The sequence below is a fragment of the Montipora foliosa genome, chromosome 3 (assembly GCF_036669935.1).
Source record: "Montipora foliosa isolate CH-2021 chromosome 3, ASM3666993v2, whole genome shotgun sequence".
NCBI classification, from domain to species: domain Eukaryota; kingdom Metazoa; phylum Cnidaria; class Anthozoa; order Scleractinia; family Acroporidae; genus Montipora; species Montipora foliosa.
Genome location: NC_090871.1, coordinates 52578458 through 52598892, shown reverse-complemented (window position 1 = coordinate 52598892; position 20435 = coordinate 52578458). Strand labels below are relative to the sequence as shown.

Below are 20435 nucleotides of genomic sequence, written 5' to 3'. Positions count from 1 at the left end.
AATAGGTACGTTTCCCAGGAACCCGACAAAGAAAGCTTCCTGACCCGACAGATGAAATGTAAATATTCAGTAAAATACTACAACAAAATTAAAAAACCAAACACGGAAGTTTCTTGGCTAAAAAAGTACGTTGTTTTACTCTGAAAACGACGAACGATTAACATTCTTTCCCGTAGTTCATTCAGTTGACACAAGGTGATCACGTGCACTTTACTCAAGAGCGTGTTTGTTATCTTTAAACTGAATTTACTACCAAAGCTTAAAAAACTAAAAGACGTCAAAATAGGACAGGATATTAAAAAGTAATTAAAGGTTGTGAGCGTGTGAGCAAAAGGGCCTCTGCTGGCGCGACATGTGGGTGACCCTCAAATGGTCTTAATGACCCCCCACTTGAAAAAATTAACTGGAACCCTGCAGTTCAATACCACCCAATTCATTGCCTTCTGTTTTTGTGGAACACCTACCACAGGCAACCCAGTGTACGCTTTTTTGAGAGCGTCTTGTTTAGATTTGAAATCGGTCATTGAAGGCGCTTGTCTTAGGTCTACAGTTAAGTTGTTCCACAACTGAGCTCCGCTGTACAAAAAACCTCTCTTGAGAAAATCAGTTCGAGGTTGTGGAACAACTAATTTCTTTTCGGTCTTCCTTAAACGATAAGCACTTTCATTTTCACAATATGCAAATCTTGATCTCAGATAATCAGGTGTCATACCATGTAATGTTTTATACATTAGGATAGACTTCTGTTCCAATCTTTGATAGTAGAGTCTTCGCCACCCTAGTGCCCGGAACAAATGATCCAACTTACTATCATCGCTCGCAGACATTAAGATGCGAGCTGCCCGATTTTGAAGCCTTTGCAGTTTTTCAGAAAGGCCTTTGTTACAGTTTCCCCACACGACATTACAATAATCAAAATGTGGTTGAATCACAGGTAACCCAGGCTCACTGTGTGCGTCACGTAGGTATTAAAATATAGAGAACATATGAGGCGAAGTTTAGGTCTGAAAATTTGCTAGAAAATGGTAATAAAAATCGATAAAACTTATCATGTGGTGAGCTGTTGTTGTCTTTAATACGTACACGAAGTTTCGGGGAAAATGGTCCCCGTTCACCTTCCTTCATAATATAGTGACAAGGTAGGAGACGGAAGCCAGCGTCGGGACTCCGATCGACCCAAAACAAGCACGATTTTTTCCGCGAAAATCAAATCCAGTCGCTAAATAAACACGCCAGGTTCGTGGAATAGGAATTTCTCTAAACCATGAATCCACTGAAGCATCTCCAGGTAGCAACGCGGAGCCACCAGACTCCGTAAAACTTGTAAGTTAACCTGCTAAAATGGCGGCCAGCAAGCGTGGTACTCACGGAGTGCCCAATTCAAAATGGCACTGAACTCTGGACGCCTGGTGACGAGTATAATAAGTCTCCCTCGAGGGAGGGGAGTCCCAAATTGCTCAGTGAGTTTTGTATGGGACTCCCCTCCCTCCAAAACTTATTATACTCGTCACCAGGCGTCCAGAGTTCAGTCTCATTTATGGCTAGAATGTCAATGTTTTGATCATTTAGAAGAATACGAAGTTCATCAATATGTTTCAAAAGACTTGCAATATTCAAACTAGCCAATTTAAATTCACGACACTTTGGCATTAGAGTTGACCTGGTCCGGGCGCTGGAGGTAGCAGCGAGGTTAGTTGTCGCCACAGTTGTCAAGCAAGAATCGTATCAATGAACTATATTGTTTACAAAATTGCTTGCTAAAATAGCAATACCTATCTTGCTAAGATAGAGTTTGTAATTATTCAAAGTAACATGTTTCGTCGATGTTCAAGTGTTCGACAAAGGCCCAGCCATTCTGATTACAAAATGTTTTTAAAACTTTGTTGCAGTCCTTTACTTTCCTGTTGAGCGATTCTTCAATCTGATCTTTGTGTGATTGCAGAAATGGTTACACTAGTGTTAGGAGAGTTTGTAGCAATCATATTCCCCAGGTTGGCGATTTTCTCCGCCACATTCCGAGCAGAGGATGAATTTTTTAGATCATTTGTTCCGACATGGAGGATTATGGCCTTCGGTTTTGTAGCCAAGCTTGGTTGTAGATAAATGCTCCATGTCTGCGGTTGTAGCACCAGGGAAACTTCTCACAGTTAGGCGCCGTTTAGCTGCCCGACTCAATAAGTCCCTGTGTAATCCTTTGACAATCGAATCTCCAACAATGATTGTACCTTCATTAGGTCTTTGCTCACCTTGCCCGTTCTCACTAGTATCGTTGTTTTCCGTTTGTAGTTGCTGGTTCTGGGAACTGGCTTTGCCTTTTTTCTTCTTCCCTCGTCTAGGATTATTAGACTTGTTTGACGTAACGGGTTGCCAGTCATCAGAAGCAGGTTGTAGATCGTGTAGATCGTGTGAACCTACCGATTGATTCGAGGAAAGAATTTTAATACATTCCATCAGACTTGCTTTTTCTTGTTGAAGTTCTTGGATCCTTACTTCGCACTCGGCACATTTCAATTTGTATTCATCAATTTCACTTTGCAACGCATCCACTTGGGACAGATTCGCAGGAAATTCAAATTTTCGTTTAATGGCGTCTATAGCTTTCGAAAGTTTGTCAATTTCGTTTTTAAAGGTTTGAGGGTCATTATGGTCAGTTATCAAAGTGTTGTCCGCTGTAGAAATGTGTTCATCGTTGTTCATAGCGGAGTCAATGCTATGCTCGGCAGTATCTTCGGTCTTTTCCGCAACAAGCAAATTATTTTGAATCAGTTTATTAAGAGTGTCTCTAATATCTTCGGCCGCTTTCCCTTGCACTTGGAGCGTCTTCGTGTTTCGGTAGAAATTAAGTGTTACATCCGGTAGCTTTAGGATAATACCAGAGCTGTTGTATAACTTCTTTGTCTTGAAACCACAGAAACCATTATCGTCATCATCGGTCAGCCGCGAAAGTCTTGTATCGACAAAACTTTCAAGCTCTTCAAGGCTTCCATTCCAGCTAAACCTTTTCTTGTCAGCGTTGTATGATAAATATTGTTCTAATTCAGATGAATTATCTTCGTAGTGCAAATTAGAGGACGAGTTAGAAACGTTTGAGGCGGCCGGCTCGTGTCAGTGTGTCTATCTGCCATGTTGATTTTGTTAGCTTCATCCTTGCTTTGGGGGGAATGGCGGTTTGCTGTTCCATTTTATTCTGTTTAGGATTGCAGGCTCACTACGCTCTGCTCAAAATAAAGCAAACATCTACCGGCCCAGATAATATACCATTCTGGGTCTGGAAGAAAGCTGCCATATTGGTGGTACTTGCAGTACAAGAAATCTGGAACCTAATCCTTGTCTACTCAAAGGTGGCCTAGTGCATGGAAGCAAGCTAATGTCTACGCGCTTCCCAAAGAAGACATTCCGGAACAACCCCAGGACTTTAGGGGAATCAGCTGCGTTATACCGGTAATTACCAGAACGTTTGAGCAAGTATCCAGACCATTTAAATACAACACCTTTGGTAAATATGGAGTGGAAAGTTACGTGAACCAGTTTGCGTACAGAACAGGAGGCAGTTCTACAAACGCGCTTCTTCAGTAAAATGCAGTATTAGTTTCGCCAAGGTTTAGATAAAAAGGATAACCGAGCAGTCAGGATATTTACGATGGATTTTTTGAAAGCTTTTGATAGAGTTAGGCACAACTTATTTATGGAGAAAATAAAACAGGGTCCTTGAAACTCATACATTGTCAACTGGTACTTTAGCTTCTTGTCAGACAGAGAACAAAGAGTCGTCTGTCGTAATAATGTTTGTGATTGGAAAGATGTCAACCATGGTACTACTCAGGGAATTGTCAGTGGTCCGTATTTGTTTAACCTGTTCTTAAACGATCTTGACGTCACTCATTCGGCTGCTAGGATAGCGACCTTACTAAGTACACCGACGAACACTTTTATTCTTGTGAATGTGCGTAAGAAAAGCGAAGAAAATCTCTAAAGGCACTTAATCAATCTTTTAAGTGGAAGGAGGTTAATGGCGGGAGTATGTATGTATGGCTTTGAAAAGGTGTCGCGCCTAACTTTACCCCGCTACGTGGCATAGAACAGAATGACAAACGTACTATTTTTAGGTGTCACATTACAAAACTGCTGTAAGTTTTAATCGATCTCAAGTTAAGGGGAAACTCCGGGAAGCAAATAAGTGTTTGTACATCTTAAGATCACTAAGAAAAGATGGATACAAGCAGGTAGAGTTAGACCATCTTGTTAAGGCTACGCACTGTTCAGCCAAAGATCACGTAAGCACTTCCATTCTATGGAGCCAGCACGGTAGATTTATACACCATTTAACGTTTTTAAAGCGAAGTGTGACCACCCATTATATGCCCTATTGCCGAAAGTCAAAGAGTCATCCCAGAAGTTAAGCTCAGAAGCAAGTCAATTACAACAGATCAACACAAAATGTTTTAAGAATGGTTACTTTAGTAGAATAAGGTTTTAGCATAACTTAGTAATTAAAAACATATAGATATCCAATGTTTTATCTGTTTTTATGACAATTGTGAATAATCTGTGATTTTTTTCATGATTTGTATGCTTCATTTCTGTAACCTTTGTTATGTAGTTTAACCCGCCAAATGAAGACATTTTCATTAAATTTACATTTGGAAATGTGTAGTCGCTGAATTGATTGTTCTCTCAACTAAATATCCGGCGCTCTTCGCTCTGATTAAAGATGGCCGACACCATCAAAATACCATTATAGAGATAAGCATACATTACTTTTGGTGAGCCAATTCCAATACACACTAATCGGACATCAAGCCATCCTTAACAACAGTAAAAGAGGCAACCCCAATTTAAAATTGCTGATTACTGCTAATTTTTCTTACGAAAAGAATAAATCGAATAAAGAGTATCAAAGAATAGGAAAATCCTTACCTGGCTTCCAGAAGACGGGGCTGAAGAAAATGATCACAGATTTTTCTTGTTAAAACGTTTTACCGTGAAATGAAATGAATGATTGATCATTTTTTAACCAATAAAATTTATCCACACGAGTTTCCTAGTAGGTGATAACTTTAATTTTTAAAACGGAGACACTCAAATAAACAATTTAGTTGAGGTTAAACAAGGCCTGTAAAACAAAGTTAAGCGTTACTCAACACCCTCCCCGCCCACCCCTCCGGCTATCTATCTATCTTCTGTGCCCGGGGAATGGGGAATTTGACCTTTGCCTTCGTGGGGTGGGGAAAATTGAACCGAAAGTGTCAGGATTTTTTTTTCGGGCACCGAAATAGCTATAAAACACGTGTTTGGACGAGATGGAAGAGTTTAACTGTGATGTAGCAGCTGATCCAAAGATAACTCGTCACTGGTTTGCAACCCTGACCCCAAACAATAGCTAAAACAATAGAGAGAATGGCATGTCATTGTTTCGTGCAAGGGTTGCGAACCAATGGCGAGAAATCTTTGGATCAGCTGCTACACTACTGCGATAAAAGGTATTTGTTTTTGTGTCTGCCATTAGAAATTTGTTAGTTTCTTTTGTTCAGTAGATGGCGTGTATCGGCTTTTGTACAACTTTTCTGTAAGGCACAGATCTCTTTGATCCGCATTTGTATGGTGAGGCGAAAGACTATAGACGGAGTTATCGAGGCATAACATCAATTACTCGAATACACTGGTCGATAGAGTTTTCGCCTCACCTTACAAATGCCCACGGGCACGGTAACGCTCGCAGAAGTTTTTTCCTCGACCTTTAATTTCCATTTTTTGACACCAAATACAGAAGTTACTTTTTATTAGAGAAGAGGCTTGGAAATAGAATTCAAATAAAAGTTTTTCTCTTTGAAACGTTCAGTTTGTAAGTCGCTTTAATACTTACTACATTCGCTATCAAGCGCAACGCGACTCAACAATTAAAAAAGTTATTTCAGAGAGGAAGGAAGAGAGAGAGGAAAAAATAAATACCGTAAGTTATTTACCAGCTAAGGGTCAGTCCGTATTGCCAAAAATGGTGACCTCGGTCACAGTTTTTCGCTAACCTCCCAGCCGGCAAATAACATATCTTTTCGCCACCGTGTAATATCCTCTATTTATATAAAAGCCAATGAAATGGCAGGAGACCTTTCGCGCGAAAACATGATATTTTCACTCGTGAAAAGAACATGGTTACATAATAAATCACGCCGTTGTTCTACGTCAGGGGCCGGTTTCTCGAAGCCATTTTAGCGCAAGCCGTTGGTTATGAGCTATAAAAACCTATAGGTTTCCATGGTATTTAACGCTGGTTAGCTATAAGCAGCGTTAAATACCATGGAAACCAATAGGATTTGATAGCTCTTAACGAACGATTAGCGCCAATGAGTAAGGCTTCGAGTAACCGGCCCCTGGACTACAAAAAAGATTAAAATGAAATGGTTGGGCTTTTCATTGGCGTTGTTTAGAACAATTAAGTTACCATGACAACTACATACGTTCGACTGAGAACGGCTATTAGCAAAGGGTAATCACATGATTTCGAGTGCAGTTTGGAATAATTGAGCACAAATACATTTTTTCGACAACGAACAGCCCGCGAGCCCGTAGGACCTATTTATTCCAAATTGCACGAGAAAAATCATGTTGTATATTATTAATAACTGAGTTATTAATAATATACTTGTTTTCAAAAATAGAGGGACCAAAACCAATAATAAATACTTTAAGCGGCAAACAGTATCCTTCACTTATTTATAAGTAACCTTTCATGGGGTAAATTAATTTAATTAGTAAGTAAAATCTCAGGCTAAACTCCGTTCTAGATACGCTCACTGCTTTCCAGCTAGGTTACACTCGTTTTAACCTCAGCAAAATTCCTTTAATCCAATTTAATTCAATTTTACCAGTGTTTCGAACGGTCGCATGGATATGTTTCTTCCTTTGTTGCTTCTAATCCTCGTCTGACGAAAACTGGAAGTCCTCCACAATATCATCCGCATCATTTTCGGTTGCTTGACTCGCTGACGCACCAGTGTTGTTGTCCGTCGCGCTTTTCTGCACAGCCTTTTTCGCTTTCTTGACAGTTTCTTTAAGTTTCTCCTTTTTGGTCTCCGAGCCAATGTGCTTTCGTTTTCTCTGTGCGGTATTCTCCACCGATTCATCGTCCGAGTTGTTTTCTCCCCGTTTGCCATTCTGATATAAATCGTTGAAAAACAGGAGAAAGTCAATTTATCTTATCCCTTAAATAGTACGCGCGCTGTGGGTGAGTGGTCAGTTTATCGAGCGGTATTCTTCGATACGGCCCTCTAAATTAAAAGGCAACTTCCACTGCTACTAAACAATAACTGTTGAGAGAAGTGATCCTCGCACTTTCCTGGACAATTTAAGCAATTGTCTCTTATAGGCACCCGAAAATATTCCATGACCCTCTGCGATGCCGGTACAATGTTGGTGCAATGCTGGTGCAATGCTGGTGCAATGCTCTACCAACTGAGCTTCGAAGCCACACGGTTGGGAGCAGGTCAATTTGTTGGGCTCATTTGTTCTCATGAAGGGCTCCATGGATAAAATGAATGTATAAACCGGAGAAAATAATGTTTGCAACCAACTTTCGTTCGAAATTTAAAAAAGAGTGTTTGTATCCGAAAAAGAGAACTTAAGAATTGCTTACATACTGTACTTTAACTTTCACTGAAAGTTCTCGGGGGACGCCATCTTGATAACTGTGACGTGTTACAGATGCTTATTGGTCCTTATTGGAGTTGAGCCTGCAGGCACATTTTCTTTTGTTTAAAACTACATGCAAAAGAGGCTTAAGAGTCAATTCAATACAAAATGACTCCTTAGCCTCGTTCATGTGGCAAAACCGCTGATAACTCCAATGAGAGCTATTGGTTTGACACAATAATAACAATGGGCAAACGTAACACGTCACAACTAACTTTCTTTGAAAACATTTCAAACAATTTTGATTGCAAGCATTATTTTCTACGGCCTTAAGTTCTTTTTTTCGTCGTGGAAAGTTTCGGTTCCCTTTAAAAGTTTGTCTTTATTCCTTGATCGAGATCAAAAGATATGATAAACACTTTCATAACACCTCCTCTGTGTTTTTGGTTCCTTGTTTTCAGTTTGCGCTTAAATTTACGGCATTAATTGACGGGGAAAAACCAGAGAAGCGCAAAGGACTAAGATCCCGACCTCTCTAAAATGGGAGTCCCTGATTCCAAAGGGTGGTTTCACCAATAAGTTGAAATTTCTAGCTGGAAAATAGGAATTTGGAAGTCAGGCTTAACTACACCTTAGGGGCTCGCTGTATGGTCAAGGACAATTTTTCGGTCGATGAAAACTGGAAGTCTGCGTTTATAATGGAAAAAAGACAGTCTTTTTCGCCCAAAATCGATATCACTATCACCCTTCCGAAATATCCGATGTCTCTTTCCACTAATCACCGCTATACCTCATGCAAAACACAGTTCCCAGCGCCTCAAAAGTCTCAGAGGTCTGCTTCCACGAATAAAAACAAAACGTTTAAATCAAACTTTTTCTCAAAAGATCGCATTTCCAATAACAATTTAACAACGTAATTTCTTAGTTTGTGCATTTATTTGCTGATACTTGTCACATTACAATAAAGTCTGATTTTTACAAGCGATGCAAGCAAAAGTGCAAGCACAAACATACGGAAATTTTTTAATCCTTGCACTCGTTCTTGCGCTCTTTTGTTTATGGTCGCGTTGAGGCCGTTTTCATGGTGTTTACACCTGTGCTTGCATTTGCACCGATAGTGAAAACCAAACCAAACTTTAACGACGAGATTGTGGTAGACATACATCTTTTGCTACCACTGTACACATAATAGAATTGAATTGTAGATTTCTTGGTTTCCAAAAGCGATGATACATCGACGATGTTACGTACTGTCATTAATGTGCCAAACAGATCCTCATCGGCTGCCGAAACGAAAGATTCTATTGCTCCAGAGGATGGCACACTTCACTGATTTGAATGACAGAATTGATGTTTGTAAACAGCTTTATTCCCTATAAAGATAACGATCTCTAACAGATCCTTGCAGAGTTGCAGAAGTACATACCGATATTGTCACTGACTACTGTAAGTATTTGTAATTATCCCACCTGTTGGGTGGGACCGGGTTTCCTGGATTTCCAAGTGTTGTAGAATTTTACAATAGCATTTGGATGCTGCCTATATTGAGCCGTCCACCTTTCCTACCAAAACCAAAACAAAAACATGTCTTCAGTCGGTGACGCTGTTCATTTGCGCATGTACGGGCTTTCCCTTTGTGGATTACATACAAGATGTCTGTCGACTCGTTAGTTCACATTACTCACCACTTCATCGGTATCTTTAGGGCTAAAGGAGACCTTAGAGCGGCGATTTGTAACCTCTGTTGACGTTTCCTCAATCTGTTAGAGAGGGACAAAGAGAGAACATCTGAATAAACCAATCAACAGAAAATCAGGTCAAATCGAGCAAGAACGCCAACGCCAAAGCTTGAAGGAAAGATGCATGACACAGGTAAGATAGTTAAAAAGAAGTGTCACATTTTGTTTCCTTAGCAAGTTTAATTAAGCATGACAACAGCATTTTCACAAATAAAAAAACCCCTTTAAAATGCAGCTTGGTGTAATTATTCCGTCTTGTTTACGTTGCATAATGTGGTCGAGGCATCCTACAACACAGAGATTTGTGTGAACGAATACAAAATGTCGCTAAAAGCTAAAAGGTTGTTTAAGAGTACGGCAGAGAAATGTACAAAAATGCGCGCAGAACTCACAGCTCAATCTCGGTTCATAGAGAGATTCAGCATCGCGTTTTTCGTGAAACGGCAAACGGGAAATTCGAAATGCGAAATCACCTCGTCTCTCTCTTTCGAGGAGTTACTTGATACCTGTAACCTAATAGGCCAGATTGCTAGCAGTCCCTTCTCAGTCAGTCGAGTCACACTCTTTAGGCAAGAGAGCCGAAGGGAGATTGGGGAGAGGGTTTCATCTCGCTCTCTCCCCAATGTCCCCTCGGTTCTACACCTCGCTTGCTTCTCCCCTCGGTTCGCTTGACTAAAGCGGCTCGACCGACTTCGATGGCAGTCTACTAATAGGCATGAAATGACCCAAATTTTAGTCTGACTTTGGCTACCTAATTTAGATGCACGCCCAATTTTGACATCCAACCTGAAGCGTCCCTTTAGGTAAATTCCTCAGTATGGTACTGCGCATCCTGTACTGCGCATATGGTAAGTCAATATTTATAAATAAGATCAAGTTTGAAACATTGTAAATATGGCGTAAGTCGATCGTCGAGAGAAGTTGTGAATAACCCATAACTCTTTGCGAATAGGCGCGCGCATTCGGAGAACATGGTGAACTTTGTTGTTTCGATCTAGGATAATTGAGTTAGACAGGTAAAATGGTGTGTTACTCTTAAGCGAGCACGGTGTCCTATATTGTTTATTACATAATTTTGGTGTACAAATTATCCCCTTTAAATAAATAACAAATAGACAAATTTTATCGGAAGGAAAAAAGGATATAGCTAAAAACGTACACAAAGCACCTTACCTAGGGATGTAAATCATCATCTGGAGCACAACGACTCGAGAAACGTTTTGAGTCGACGTCCTTTTAAGTTGAGTGGTTTTTCCATAAACTATGTAAGACAGTGTTCCATATGCTCTAGACTTTCTACCTATCAGGTGCTTTTTCAAGTGTTTACTTTAAAAACCCTCTCGATTAGCTTACGCAAAATTAGCCCTGAGCCGATGAAATAACGCGCGTGATTAGTATCAGTACAGGCATCAATGGGGAAGGATTGGCCCATTATATCTCTTTAAAGCAAGTACTGTGACTTATCTTTTTTATCATGTAGTTCTCAAAACAGGGATTAGTAGGGAACATTCAGGGAAAGTTTGAAGAAAATCGTTCGATAACTTTTTTTCCTGAGGAATCGCCCTAAAGTCTAAGCCTTTGCTACCTATTTCTAACAAAGGCCTGATCCAAACGCCGCTCCGCTCATGTGCCGAACCTAACTCAACAAAGTTCGACAAAAGAGCGACTTTGGAGCGACGGCTGATTCATACGCTGTAACTGGGTCGAACCAAACTAAAATCCGTACAATGGCAAAGGGGCCAAGGTACAGGTAAAACTTCGGAGTGTATTGTGGTAAGATTATAAATTATCACAATTTATGCGTTAGGTTCAACACATGACAAGAGCGCTGTGTGAATCAGCCGCCGCTCCAACGTCGCATAGTGCGACAGACCCTGCCGAAGGTAATGTTGCTGGCCGCTCCAAATCTAAGCTGCCGAACCAAACTGATTCAAACGTCGCTCTTCTGCCGCTCTTAGCTCATCAGTTAGGTTCGGCGAATGAATGGAGCGGCGTTTGGAACGAGCCTAAGTTAAGGGTAAAGGTTATCATTATTTTTAGCTTAAGAGTAAATGCAGCAGTTTATCCTTACTTGAGGAGCAGCATTTGGGGAACACTTTGTGACATGAATTGTCTGTATTCCGAGACACGAGTGATGTTGAAGTTGGGGGAGAAGACCAAGTGTTGAAATCCGCGTGGATCAAATAGCATTTTCCGCAGTTGATAGAAATAGAGTATTGCAAAGCATTGTGGGGTTGAAATGCGGACTAACGTCTTTGTCCTCATATTAATCCCACAATGCTTTGGGCGCTAGATCGTGACGTCAATTGAAAGGAGTGCATTTTTGGACATATTTGACGAAGGAAGGAAGGAAGGAAAGGAAAGTGTCTTGTTGTTCTAGCGCTGCGTAGAGCACTAATTGGGGACACTGTAAAGTGAAATTAACAATGAAAGCAAATCAAGTCAAATGTTTGCCGTAAAAAAGATGATAAATCTCTCTACTAGCTCGTACACGGTATGGCCTTACATGCAAACTCATTTGCAGAGGTCGTTTTGTAAAATTGAAACAACTTTCGGTCATTTTGTGACACTGAAAACAGTTCAGAGTAAAATGAAATTCTATGAAACAGTTACTCCGTAGAGCGTGCGTTGGATGTGTGATTGATTATTACCAAATCGGCGCTATATTTTGGAACATAATACTTTCTTGATTCGGGGTAGGGCCAACAAATTGAATCAAAACTTGACACGTACCTTATCGACCAGTTGCTTCATTTGCTTCCGATATTTGGGAACAGCTGTCGTCTTGATGAACTTTCTTAACTAATTTAAAGGACACAAAAGCAACGTTAGCTTATCGATGGTTCGCGAACGGGCTGGGTTGGAGCAGTGCAAAGTGAGCTTGTCCTCTCCAAGGCCCAGTTATGAGCACCCGGTTTCGTGGTTCTCTAATTTCCTGGAGCACTAATTGGGAACACTGTAAACTAAAATTAACAATTAACGCAAATCAAGTCAAATGTTGGTTTTTGTGAAGATCGAGTCTGGGACAAACATCGGACTTCTCATGAGTAGAACTTAACTCCTAATTGAAAAATTTGAATGATAATGTATGTTTTCTCTTTTGCATTTGGTTCGACGTTAAATGCGACGTTTGACCTAACTATCTGAACTTATGTCGACCCAAACTGAATTAACTTGGATAGACCCAAACTACCATTTAGTTCACCTCATGTAAAATTCGAAGTTTGGCCCGGGCCTCACACACAATTTAGAATCCGCATCATCAACTCGTCTTGTGAGCAAAAATACAAACTCATTTGTAGCGATAACCGTGGACAGAGAGCAACGAAACACATAGCGCACAGCACTTGGTAAGGTACTTACTCTAACTACAGCGGGAAGAGCGACTTCTGGAAATGCTATGGAGTGTGCATGCACACAGAAGAACTCCAACAATAGTTCGAAAATGTGGTCAACAACAGCATCCTAGGGAAGAAGAAGTCAATGAACAAGAGTTGGATGATGTCGAGCAGGGTAAAGAGAATTGGGGACATCGCGAGAGGGAAGCAGGGTTGTCGAATTGGTGAGAGCACTCGCCTCCCACCAATGAGGCCCAGGTTCGATTCCCGGAGTCAAAGCCATGAGTGGGTTGAGTTTGTGTTGGTTCTTTACTGTGCTTCGAGGATTTTCTCCGGGTTTTCTGGTTTTCCTCTCTCAGAAAAACCATCATACAGCTGACTCCAGCAGGCTGTAAGCTGTGCTCCTAGGTCATATATGGTTCCTACAGCGGCTGCCACAGGCGCCACAGTATGCTTTTGATTCGACCATTTTTGAGCTGCGTCGTTACTGTGCTTTGCGACGTCGACTAGTTTTCGACTCCGTTTTTGCACTTTAAAGTTCTTTTTTTTCGGGTCGCGCTCTGGCTGCGCACGCGTATGATTTCTCTGTCTCGTAGAAGGCAGTTGAAGTGGGATTAGACCTCGATATCTTTGCCTTCAGAGGCAATCGTGATGACCACTAAACCACGGAAAACTACGTGACAGATAACGGGAAAATATGCATTAAAGAATTGCGTGCGTGACCGGAAGCGAGTTTTTGTGTTTTCGCTGCACGCAATGCAATATCCGGTTCTCGTGTGACTCTGTAACAGATATCGTAATTTTATAAATTATCCCAGTATTGTTAAGAAAAATTATTAAATACTTTCATATATCATCATAGAGACTTGCAAAGCAACTGTTTTCTGGTTTTGATTGGAATCAATGCCGTCAACAACAGTTTTAAATGTAAACAAATATCCACGAACGCACTTCACTCCATCGTTGCGTCACAGAACGTGGACTTCGGTCTTCGGACTTCGGACTAAGGAATTGAAACTGGATATTTACCAAGATATTAAAACATAAAAAAAAACCCACTGACATACTGTGAACTTAATTAAAATAAGTCGGCTAAAAATCCTTCAAACAAAGTGTAGGCTACCCGTAGCCTCTTGTTACTTATCGTCATAGGACGAGTCAAAAAATACCCTCTCAAGCAGCTTTGCGTGACGCCATTCATCCAATATTTTTCCAATTGGATGATGGATTTGTCACATCGTAGCCCGCTAGCAAAATCAAACCGAGTCTCTCTCCCTCTCCTTACCCTCCTTAGTCTCTGACCAAAAGAAAGGAAACCAGAGCGAGCCTTGGTTTGAACTAAGGACGATACCAAGATCATTGAGGCGAGGGTGGTTGGGGAGTTGACCAGAAAAAACGAAGGTGTTTTAAAAAACTACGAGCTCATGCAGGGGAGCCCTTATCTCCACTAATTCCTTGAGTCAACTCTTTCCCGAGTAAATTTATTTTTAGGAACAGATTTTTCGCACGAAAAGTATCACATTTCCGTTGACGCTGAGACAGCTTTGTTTTTATTGGCTTTAACAACAGTGGGCGTGCTAAAATCTCCCCAGGGAATCGTTCTATGAGTAGCCTACACGTTCTTCCAGGGATTTTTAGCCGACTTCTTATAAAATTCACAGTATTTCATTGTTATTTTTTTATGTTATAACATCGTGTGATGAATATCCATTTTCAATTTCGTCGTTCGAGGTCCAAATTCCGTGACCCAATGATAGGATTATGTGCGAGCGTAGAATAGCTGTTTACATTAAAAACTGACTGTTATGTCCGTTTTAAACGTCACATTTTACATGTGCCGAATCTAATGCAAATGATCGAAAACAATTGATTTTCTCATTTGCATTACATTCGGCACATGTAAAATGCGACGTTTAAAACGGGCCTAAATAACGGAATTGATTCCAATCAAAACCAGTAAACAGTTGCTTTACAAGTTTCTACGATGGCATTTAAAAATATTTAATACTTTTTCTTAACAATATCGGGAGAATTATAAAATTATTTAATTAGCCCGCTATGATGCGTTACCGAGTCATACGATCATAACCCTAAATTTTATGTAGTCAGTTTCGTAAAATAGTGTAAAAGAAATTAATCCATGAACCTATGGCAGGTGCGGCGTCTTCGGTGTCTTCGTGACATCGAAATTATGCTTGTTTTGAATGTTTACACGCGCGTTCTTTCCAGTCAGCGCGCACTAATAACTTCAAATATGTAACGCGCACAATTTACTGTTGCTTTTTATCCACTGATGAAAAGGCAGCAGTCTCGAAACGTATGGCAATTTACCTATTTTTCGCGCCATAACGAACAATTTTGACTAGTTTATTTGTCTTAAGGCGATTCCTCAGTATTGAATTGGGAATATGGTGTGTCAATATTTACAAATTGGTCAAATTTGCAACATTGTAAATATGGCGTAAGTCGATCATACAAGCTGAAACAGTTCTCAAAACATGTGAGCGAAGTTGTGAATGACCCATAACTCTTTGCGAATGAGCGCGCGCCTTCCGAGAACATGGCGAATTTTGTTGTTTCGATCTATGATAATCAAGTTAAGGTGGCCGAACACAGTTCGCAAGGATTACAAAAAAATAAACATGGCTTCAATACAGCAATCATTTTATTTGTTCGATGCTTCCGCTATCTGTACTATTGTTCCTCATAATTGAACAAAGTATTTTCATGGTTTTAGTCTTCTATGAGAAATGTATTATAGAAAAGGTTACGATGCAAAGAACGCAGATTTTTCCTCGTTATCCAAAGAACTCAGATAAATGTAGCGCATGCGTAGTAAGTTCAAAAACTGCGACTGAATGCGGAATAGCTTTATCAGAAATACACCTATTTCTCGAGAACCACTCGTTAGAATTTAACGAAATTTGGCAAGAAAATACTGTAAGAAATAAGTAACTGAAGGATTAAAAAAAAGGTGGAACTTTAACAGAGGAAATTCTAGATATTCCAGTGAGCCTTCAACATGGAATAAATGAAGATCTCTCTGTCAAATTATTATTAAAATAGTGTTAACTTGTGAGCATTTGTGAGCATCGTTACAAGCTTGTTGCATGCAAATTATAAAGAAAATCTAACGATCAGATTTTCTGCAAATAAACAAAACCGATTTTAAAGGCCAGTTTATATTTATTCATGTTGCCATGGCAACGGCATATACGTCAGCTTAACTAACAGAAAATCGAAGTTCGTGTTGTTAACGTGCTTCCTATCATTTTTGGTGACCAAAAGATCAAGGGTTTTAGAGAAAAAGGCAAATGAAATGTAGGTATCCAAAACTGTGTTCAGTCACCTTAATCAAGGAACTTAAATGAACACGGTGACCTATATTTTTCTATTGCATAATTTTGGTGTACAATTCACTCCCTTTAACTCAAAGAATTAGAAAAAAATTATCGGAAGGAAAGAAAGATATAGCTAAAAACCTACACAAAGCCCCTTACCCAGGGATGTAAATTATGACCTTGAAAACGACCACTCGAGAAATGTTTAAAGTCGACGTCGTTTTAAGTTGAGTGATTTTTCCATAAACTATGTAACACAGTATTCCATATGCTCTAGACTTTTTACCTATCAGGTGCTTTTTCAAGTGTTACTTTAAAAACCCTCTCGTTTAGTTAGCGTAAAATGTACCCTGAGCCGATAAAATAACGTTCGTGATTAGTCTCAGTACAAGCATCAATGGGGTACAATTGGCCCATTATATCTCTTAAGCAAGCACGGTGACTTATTTTCTGAAGAATCACCTTAATTAAAGCGCTATCTACCGTGATAAGGACAAAAAATAACAAAACCATGTCTTGTCTAAGAAAAAGCATCATGAAATTCGCGGCAATAAAAAATGTGAAGACAGAGGGCGTCGTTTCATTAACCTTTTTTCGCGCACGGCAGAATTAATCTGTTTACCCTAATGGAAAGCTTTGTCAGTTTGCCTTTTTTTACGCTGAAAGGTGTGTAATCAAATGGACAGTAATACTATTTCTACCACTCGAAAGAACACTAATTTGCTCCAAACGCCTTGAAATTGTGCATAACAAATTCAAAACTTTAGACTTGAAGCTTATAATACCGTAACAATTTCAGTCACAATCCTTGCACAAAAAGTGGTCAATTCGGTAACAAAGTCACTGAGTGACATTCTCGAAACACCTGCTTTACAAAATGACATTTTCCTGAATTGAACGTTTCTATTGACAATGATTGCACTGAAGCAGGATAAACTATTTTCCCAGAGTAACGAGTTGCCAAGGCCAGTTTAACATTACTCAATATCGTAAATTACAGCGAAAGGAAACAGGGATACTGGAAAAAGGCAGGATCTACTGGTGTTTTGTCAGAAAACGAAAACGACTGGACTACCCGCGTTAAAAAAAAAAAAAAACTCAATCTGCGGTGTTGGCTTTCGGTTTCGCAATGATTAACAACTCGGATTTTGAAAATATTTCGGGAAGCTTTCCGCCAAGGTCGGACGACGTTGACTTTGACATTCACAACCAGCTAAGCTCGCGATTTTACTTGAGCCTTGTTGTTATTGAAATTTTCCTGGCATCTGCAGTAACTCTGAGCAACTTCCTTTTGCTGGTCGTAATTTATCGCGATCCTCTCCACCGCTTACGAACTCCAACAACTTACCTCATGGCAAATTTGGGAATAGCAGACTTTCTGGTTGGCGCAATCCTGGGGTACTGCCGCGCCGTGGAAAATTACATTAAGTTTCAAGATGGAATTCAGCCGAAATTTCTCAACACAGCGCAGTATGCCATCGCAGGAGCAGTCATGCTTGTCATTGCTGGCAGCATAATGGCCATGTCATGGGATCGTTTTGTTGCCGTTTCGGATCCATTTAACTACAACAACAGGATAACTGTAAAAAGGGTTAAGATCTGCATGTTGGGAATTTGGTTAAACGCCTCAATTTTAACAATGCTTCCAGTGGCCGGCGTCAGAAAGTTGACATTCCTCTTCGCTTATTGTTACTCGCACTTCCTTGTGCCTGCCGTCGCTCTAACTATTGTATACATTATGATTTTCAGAACGTTATCAAGAAAACTTCAAACTTTAAACAAGGCGGTTAGGTCGGAGAAATCGGTACGAGACGAGAGAAGCGTCCATCGCGAACACAGATTAACGGTTACAATTGTACTTGTTTTGATTGCATTTTACGCTTGTTTTGCGCCGTATTTTCTGAAGGTTCATTTGTGGTTACTGTGCAGTTGTGCAGAATCTCCATCATTTTTGATATATCACTTTACAACAAACGACATCATGTTGTTATCTTCGCTTGTCGACCCTATCATTTATGCCTGGAGGTTACAGAGCTTTCGAAAGTCTTTTCGGTACGTTTTGGGTTTTGAAAGAGACGTGGCGCCTGTAACATAACGATTATATTGGGGCGTTACTAAACACAGGAACGGAATGGAACGGAACGGAATATACCGGAAAAAAAAAACCGGAATATACCGTAATGAGGCGGAATGGCTCTGGAATAAAGCGGAATGACACCGGAATGAAACTGAATGAACAAGAATGGTACCGGAATATTCCGGAAAGAGGCAGAATGACACCAGAATAAGGCAGAATAAACCAGAAGAACACCAGAATGAAGCTGATTAGTGTACACAAAGGAACGAAACGTAATTTTTCATCATTCTAGACTGTGAATGAACGAGTATGCAGAATAGAGAGACTGAGAGAAAACAAAAGTTTACATTAAAGGGGAAGCAACAAGGCTTCGAACGAGTCACGATATGTTCTCGCAACTGCAAAGCGGTCCACTCACTTTTTGTTCCGCGGAAAGAAAAGAAAAAGTATTCTGCATATCGAAATATTATCAGCGATCGATCTTTTTTCTGTGCTTCTGACTTCTCTTTCTTCAAACATGGAACACTGCGTTCAGGTTCGATGGCATTTATTGTTGCCAACCGAATCGGGAAGAGGAAAAGAGTTTTCCAGTTTGCGCGAATTTATTTCCGTGTATCTCCATCACGTGTCGGTCGTGGGAGCAGGCAAGCAGCAACCGTAATTAGTTTGTGGTTCGCTGAACTTGATTGTGATTGGTCAATACACAATTGACCTATCAGAATGTAATAAAAGTGTTCATGGGTTTGTTAACTCGCATGGTGAAAGCCGCCTCCAAGATCCATACAAAAACACAATTAGGATTACATTCGGTTTCTGTTGTTACTGTATTTGTTCAGGAAAAAATACAATACTTCCACAACAAATAATTATTCATTTCGCGACGGATGTACCTGTCAAAATTTTCTCATGGCTGAAGTGCGCCAAATGTTACAAAAGGCAAACATATGTGCAATTCCCTTAGAGAATCACTCGATACCACAAAAGCTGATAGAAAACTGTCATTCCGGCTGGTTCCGGTATATTCTGGTAACATTCTTGTTCATTTCGTTTCATTCCGGTTTCCAGTTGATTCTCGTATACTCCGTTCAGTTCCGTTCCGTTCCTGTTTTTAGTAAAGCCCATTACATTGTGCGATGTAGATAGAGTACGAGTCATCTATCGATATGGCGGATATGATCCCACTTTTTCAGCGAAAGACCATCCAAATAATAGAGAGAGTTAGTAAACATCAGGCTAAGTTTTGTTTTTTCCCAAAAAGAAGAAACTTCCCGCTATCCGCGGGCCAGATAAGATGTAACTCTTACTTAAAAGGAAAAAAAATAGATTATTGTTGTTGTTGTTTGTTGTTTGTTGTTAGAGACGATTCTCAATGGTGCCTTGAGAATACTCGGGAACTTTACAGGAGTCGAACCGACGGCGTACCGATTACTAGTTCAGATGATCGAATTCAATGGTGACTCGGGGATGCTCGGGAAAAATCCGAGTGCTCCTTTGCAGGAGCCGAACCCACGACCTACAGATTACTACAATCTTGGACAAAATAGATGGGAAATTTGTAACCCCCCTCCCCCCCAAATCAAGGATGGGAAAATGGCGCGTTTTGGCTTTTGCGGGCTTCATCATTGCTTTGGGGGGGATGGGGGTTTGCTGTTCCTTTTTATTCTGTCCAACATTGTAGTTCGGATGCTCGTATTCAATAGTGACTCGGGGATACTCGGGAAAAATCCGAGTGTTCCTTTCCAGAAGTCGAGCCAAAATCATCGCTTCATTTCAGCTAACAAGGTCAACAATTTCTATCTCAGTCATTCATTTCAACAGCGAGAATGACCGTTTCGACAATTCCAGTCCTACCTAACAATATTGCGGAACAATAAATTGTCACCCGAACCAAGTTTAATGGCCTAGCTCCCACGAGTCTCGCATAGCGAGTTACGCACGTTTGGCCTCTTCGCGAGTTCGCCCCCAACACTTCGAGTTCGACCCGTAAATCTAACCGAGTTGGTCCCCTACAATTCGCGTTCGGCTCCTAAAACTTGACCGAATTCGTCTTCTCTATACAACGAAAACTATTGTGTTATATATTGAATGCAACTTTTACTAAATACAGGGGGAAAACTCAGTTAGGTTTTAAAGATCGAACCCGAAATGCTGAGGGCGTACTTGGTTAAGTTTACGGGTCGAACTCGAAATGTTGGGGGCGAACTCGGAGGGGACGAGCCATAATTCAGCGGGTGGTAGAGCATCCGAACTGTAATCGGTAAGTCGTCCATTTGACTTTTGCAAAGGAGCAATCGAATTTTTTTCCGAGAAATCC

At 40.4% G+C, this 20435-nt stretch overlaps 2 protein-coding genes across 2 annotated transcripts in view; one reads left to right on the top strand and one right to left on the bottom strand.

Annotated features, from left to right (window-relative positions):
• The window catches only part of LOC137997648 (nucleolar complex protein 2 homolog), a 50934-nt gene that overhangs the window by 8658 nt on the left and 21841 nt on the right, over positions 1-20435 (bottom strand). The window contains exons 14-18 of the mRNA XM_068843753.1: positions 12729-12830; positions 12099-12167; positions 9312-9386; positions 9096-9188; positions 4918-7152 (exon numbers count right to left, since the gene is read on the bottom strand). Of these exons, the coding sequence (XP_068699854.1) occupies positions 6910-7152; positions 9096-9188; positions 9312-9386; positions 12099-12167; positions 12729-12830 (582 nt within the window). The 3' untranslated portion in view covers positions 4918-6909. The remainder of the gene's footprint in view (positions 1-4917; positions 7153-9095; positions 9189-9311; positions 9387-12098; positions 12168-12728; positions 12831-20435) is intronic.
• On the top strand, positions 16888-19390 carry LOC137995006 (melanocyte-stimulating hormone receptor-like). The gene has a single exon (XM_068840580.1). The coding sequence runs from the start codon at positions 17174-17176 to the stop codon at positions 18137-18139; it is 966 nt and encodes a 321-aa protein (XP_068696681.1). The 5' UTR covers positions 16888-17173; the 3' UTR covers positions 18140-19390.

What these genes read in the sequence shown, in the direction of transcription:
- LOC137995006 (XM_068840580.1), top strand. Translation starts at nt 17,174, where the DNA reads ATGATTAACAACTCGGATTTTGAAAATATTTCGGGAAGCTTTCCGCCA.